We start from the raw sequence: 5576 nt of genomic DNA on the forward strand, positions 1-5576 counted from the left end.
GGGGTGGTTAGCCGCTGCGGGGACCATGTGGCCCCTCTTGGGGGGGCTGTAACCCCTGTTCAGGCACTGTAGCCCCTGTTGGGGGCTGTGGCCCCTTTGGGGGGCTGTAGCCCTGTGGGGAGCAGTCTGTGAGCTGTGCAGGGGGGGCTGTGCCCTGCAGGGGGCAGGGGACCCACCCTTCCTGAGCAGCCCCTCCACACAGTCCCCCCACAATCTACCCACACCTACCCACACACCCCACAGCCCCCCACTACCACCAACATCTCCCCACCCCACTTCCCACCCTCCTCCTGCAAACCCCACATGCCCTCAGCACACACCCTGCATGCCCAGCTGCCAGACAGGATGAGACCTGCTGCCAGGAGCTGTGGCTGCATGAGCAGCTATCCTTACATCCTGGTTAGTGAAGGGGTCACAGGGAGCTCTAACTGCTCTATGGTAAGAAAACCAAAGGCAAACAACAAAACATATAGGTATTTAGAATTAATTTTATCATGATGATAGAGACACTAGTAGGCTTCCAAATTGCTCTAACACTGTAGATATATCAATAAAACATTGCCCAACTGATCGCTGTCTCTCACTCTCTATATATAGCGGGCTTTTGTTTTAATTGTGGAGGAACATGTGTTTCAGGGTATTTTACAAAGTGACTTTGGGATTTTTTTATCAGGGATTTTTTGGTTTTCAAATAGGGAACACGAGAATTCCTGCTAGGGAGGCAAGTTGCAAGACCCAGGCAGAGGACCCTGCTCAGAGATAGCACCTTGGACCCAGCTGGAGGTGGCTGACATGCTTTGACAGTTCAAAGCAGGCCACCACACTGGGACCATCTTCTGGGCAACAGCTACCCAGATGGCCAAGCAGGGGGCACACATGGCAGTAGTGCCACACAAAGGCCAATTTTGTAGCCACAGCCCACTGGCAGCTGGCCCAGAGGGGCAGATGCTTCTAGTGGCTGGGCGGGCCCCATCTGGGTCTGGCAGGTGCACAGCAGGTCACAGCCAGGCAGCAGCCCCCACTGCCAGACTGCTGCAGTGGGTAAAGGGCGCAGGGAACTCTCAGGGCTGCTTCAGCAGTCCAGCTGGCACAAGGGGTAGTGTCCCCAGGTACCAATTGGCTGGGCCCCCGAAGCTCCTGAGAGCAAGTGCCCTGAGCTACTTGATAGGGCAGGTTTTTGTACTGATGGGGCCAGGACATGGCAGCTTTATATACTGCTGGGGACAGCACATAGCTCCCCCTGGCTGCAGATCCAGGAGGAGTCAGGCAGGGTTATTTTGCCCCAAGTGGCACAATTTGCCCCACACCAAAGTGCATGTCTGGGCAAAAAGCCCTGGCTCAAATTTGCACTGCTTCTATTTGAGCTGCTGCAAGTGCACATGCTTGCATGTGTGGATGTGCCCAATGGGTGCTCATCACCTCAGCCCTGCCACTGCCTGTACAGCACATGCTCCAGTTGGCTCCTGCTCCCAAACCCATGCCTTGGGGCAGCTGGGAGCTGAGCAGCACCGGGACTGGGGTGGGGTGAGACATGGGGGATAAGCAGCGCTGGGACCAGGGGGAGATGCATCTCTGCCCGGTTCCGGTGCTGCTTACGTTCCCCCCTCTCCTTCCCCACCCACAATTCCCTCCACCCCATCCTGGTGCTGCTCAGCTCCCAGCTCCCCCCAGGCATGGGCAGAGAGCAGGAACTGACTGGAGTGTGTGCTTGTGCAGGCACTAGTAGGTAGGGCTAAGGGAATGGGGAAGCTCTGTGTCCCCAACCCAACACTGCAGGAACAGAGAGCTCCCCATCCCCTCAGCAAGAAAAGTGAAGGGAGAACTCAGGATGCTGCTGCCACTTGGCTATGGGGCATTGCCCCAAGGCAGTGTCGCCAGGCCAGGCTGCAATCCCAAACTCCACAGTGGAGCAGGAACAACCCCCCTCCTCACTCTCTTCCCCCCTGCCTTTTCTGTGGCCCCCTGCTGCCTAGGCTGACTGGGAGCAAATTGCTCTCAGTCTGTCTACATGTGCGCTACTTAGCAGTAGCTAATGTGCCATTAATCTAGTACCTGTATTTGTTGGTACTAGCAAATGGCACATTAGCCTAATTTACTGTGCAATAAGTCTTGTGCATGTGTAGATGCTGATGCTTTACTGTGCATTACATTACCACAGTAAAGAATCTTGTGTAGATGTGCCCTTTGTGTTTTAAACTGCCCTTCATTGTCTTATAACATATTCCAATTTTCCATCATTTATAGATAATCTTGTGATTAAACCTTTGATAGGACTGGCACTCAGGAGATCTGGGTTAAATGCCTTACTCTGGCTCTAATACCCTTGGTGACATTGTCTTTCTTATCTACATAGACTGCAAGCTCTTTGGGACAAACACTATTTGTACAGCACCTGTTGTATAAGACCTTAGATTTGTACTGGGTCTTCAAGAATACTTAGTTAAAATTCCACTGTTGACGATATTAATGTTATAATTATTTTCCTGTTGTCTTCTTCTCTTCTGTGTCCCATGTAGAAGCTGCTGATGGGAACTCCACTCTTGGTGGGGGAACTGGCACTATGGGCCTCAGTGCAAGGTACGGCCCCCAGTTCACACTGCAGCATGTCCCAGACTACAGGCAGAATGTGTACATCCCTGGCAGCACTGCCACTCTCTCCAACTCCTCAGGTAAACGAGATGCAAAGAGCTCGGGATCTTCAGGAGGAAACAAAAAGAAGCCAGGGAAGAAGGAAAAGAAGTAAAATTGACAGACCATCAGCAGGTTAGACCTACAGGGCAGACCCCTCCGGCACTCCCCCAAATCACAACCTAGGATGGAGGGTGAATGTGAATTTTGCATTGGAAAAGTAGGGACTACTATGAATGCATGTCATTGTCAGAGCTAGGGGTAGGGATCCTACTGTTAGTCCTCATGATATAAATCAATCTGGAAACAAAAAAGCAAGTGCCCTGTTAATACAAACTCATATTTTGTACTATCACTCGGGTAATTTAATATGCAAGGCTGTAAAGTCTTTAAAACATGTATTTGGATTTGGTTCACTCCAGAATGGTCTGAGAAAGCTACAAGGCTTGTACTTGGCATTGTCCAATGTAAATAAGTTTAACATGGATTTTTTTTTTAATTTATGAACCACTGATCATTTTTCTGAGGAAAAAACATTCCCAGATTAGAGCTCATGCTCCATATTTTGGTATTTAACTTTTTTTTAGTAAACTTCACCCTGATTACCCTTGAAGTTCCTAGTTAAGAAGTTGGTAGGGAGTGCTTCAATTCCTGTTTACCTATTATTCTCAAAAAATAAGTGTTTACACTGCACTAGTTTGAAGTAACAAGCTTAAAGTGCATTTTAAACATTTTTTTTTAAATGTGACCAATGATGGCCTAAAATATGGAACAAAAATCATGGTATGAGAGAGACAGGAAATGCAATTGAACTGCAGTGGAAATGGCCACAGTGCAGAACACACCACTCCAATTATAAGATGTGGTGTGTAGCCACGCTACATACTACTGTCCTATTGATTATACAGGCCTCTACAAATACATCTCAACAATTCATTGCAGTAAATATTTATGTGTACAGGAAATGTTTTCTTGGAATTAAAAGTTAAAAAAGTCCCCTGCTGTAAGCACAGAGAGCTCAAAGCAATGAAATAGCTATCTATGTCTTTATCAAGGGTGGATGCATTTGGAGACCAATCTCTGTCATAGGGAACAGAGACAGAATGCTTCACATTTCTGTACATTGCATTGCATGCAAAATACTCACCTCATGTCTACAGTAAGGTAACTAACTCCACCACACCCAAAGAAGCCATTGCATGTATGTACAGCATGATATAAATGCACAGTCAGATAAACAAGTCTCAGTGCAGACTGAGCAATGTCTATCTAGGAGTAGGGTTGAATAATAAAAGAGACACTGCTATCTCCTACAGCAGCGATGAAATCCACACATTTCATGTCTGTGCAGAGTTGCCAAAGAACAGGCTTAGTTCACTGGCCTTCAGAACTGGATACCAAGTAAGTGGCAGTTAGTTTGCTGGAGCCAGGGGACCAGACTTATAGATAAAGAATCCAAGAACTGGAGCTTAGCTCTTGCCACTGACTACAAAGCCAGTGAGCCTGGGGATGCTCACAAGCTGTCAGTCAGGAGACTATGAGGAAGGATTCTGATACTTTTGAGGCTGTTACAGGCCATTCATTCACTCTAGCCCAGATTCTAACTGTACCCAGGAAATTATCTGAGACTCAAAATATGCTAGATTTAATAAGAAACAAACAAACTTTCTTTAGTTGTTGATACCCCTGGCATTGGGATTTTTAACCACATTTAATGGAGTAGAATGATCAGGGCCTCTTCACTGTGTGACCCCTGTAGCTGTGTTCCCTTTTCACTGCTGATCCAAACAAAGTGAAGAGAGAGTGCATTGTGCCCTTGCTACATAGTCAGCTTGGCATTAATTCCTTGTAAACACTAAGTCATCCAGGAAGGCTATATTATGACCTTACGCCCTACTTAATCCAGAAAGGTTGTGCATGCCCTTTGCACTGGGCCAGCTTTCCATATCAAAGTAACTGTGACTGACCTGGGAAGGCAGAATGGCGTGGCGTGTCTGTAGCATGAAGAAGAAACATATAGAGATAAACACGATGAGTTTTTTGTAACTTCTAATGCAGAACTCACCTGAGCAGATCTAGCCTTCTAGTCACCTCAGGTTAACTGTAGACAGCTGGCATGCTTACCTGGCTTGTCAGTAACCCAGCCCTGGCAGTATTCAGCAGAGCATTGTGCACTAACTAATGCCTCACTAGCCAATTTCTGTCTCCCTATGTCTAGAGAAGCAAGCCCCATCTATGGGAAGACCTTGTCTACATACGATTTTTTGTACTGATCCCAGGCACCCCCTGTGGTGGCTGCACTAGAAAGAGTTTACACAGATAGTAAGGCTTATATAAACTAATGTAGTTATTATGTGACCCTTCTAGAAGTACTGTAGATTAATTGTAGTGTTTATATTTCTTTTTAATCAGCAATCCAAGGTAGTATAGAGAGTGTTGTAATTAGTGGTGTGTTATTTTTATCTCAGTAACTAACTTGTGGGCATCAGTATTTTCAATTTCTCTGTATCTTCTTTCCTTGTGGTCTGTGCTCTAAGTGTATGTGAAATGAAACACACTTGTCCTTTCAATGTGTCTAATATTGAATTATACTTATATATTATATATATGCTTATATCCTTCTTATACCCATATAGACCAATGTCAATGTGTTACATGCAAGTTTTATACTCTAATATTTATATTGCTTTTTTTCTTTGGGAAAAAATAATAAAATGGTTTCTTCTGAACTGATCATAATTTGTTCTTGAGAGAGAGAGAGTTTGTGTGCTGCTATTTCCTTGTACCTGCTGTGTGTGTCTAGAAGCTGCAGAGAGAACAACTGTCTGGTATTCGGTGAGTGCGTTCACCCCATGGAAAGCAATAAAAAGGAATATGGAAACTGCAAATTACCCATGCAGCCTGGTGGCTCCAGTCTGAGGGAGCTCTCTGGTATTCCCTCAGTCCTG

General features: G+C 46.2%; 1 protein-coding gene across 3 annotated transcripts in view; it reads left to right on the forward strand.

The window, feature by feature from the left end:
* The window catches only part of LOC102386556 (protocadherin gamma-C5-like), a 57025-nt gene extending 51798 nt beyond the window's left edge, over positions 1 to 5227 (forward strand). For all 3 annotated transcript variants that reach the window (XM_025193930.1, XM_025193932.1, XM_025193929.1), the window contains one exon: positions 2517 to 5227. In XM_025193930.1, the coding sequence (XP_025049715.1) occupies positions 2517 to 2743 (227 nt within the window). In that variant the 3' untranslated portion in view covers positions 2744 to 5227. The remainder of the gene's footprint in view (positions 1 to 2516) is intronic.
* The last annotated feature ends 349 nt before the right edge of the window (positions 5228 to 5576 follow it).

Source organism: Alligator sinensis, unplaced genomic scaffold (assembly GCF_000455745.1).
Source record: "Alligator sinensis unplaced genomic scaffold, ASM45574v1 scaffold1191_1, whole genome shotgun sequence".
Classification (NCBI taxonomy): Eukaryota; Metazoa; Chordata; order Crocodylia; family Alligatoridae; genus Alligator; species Alligator sinensis.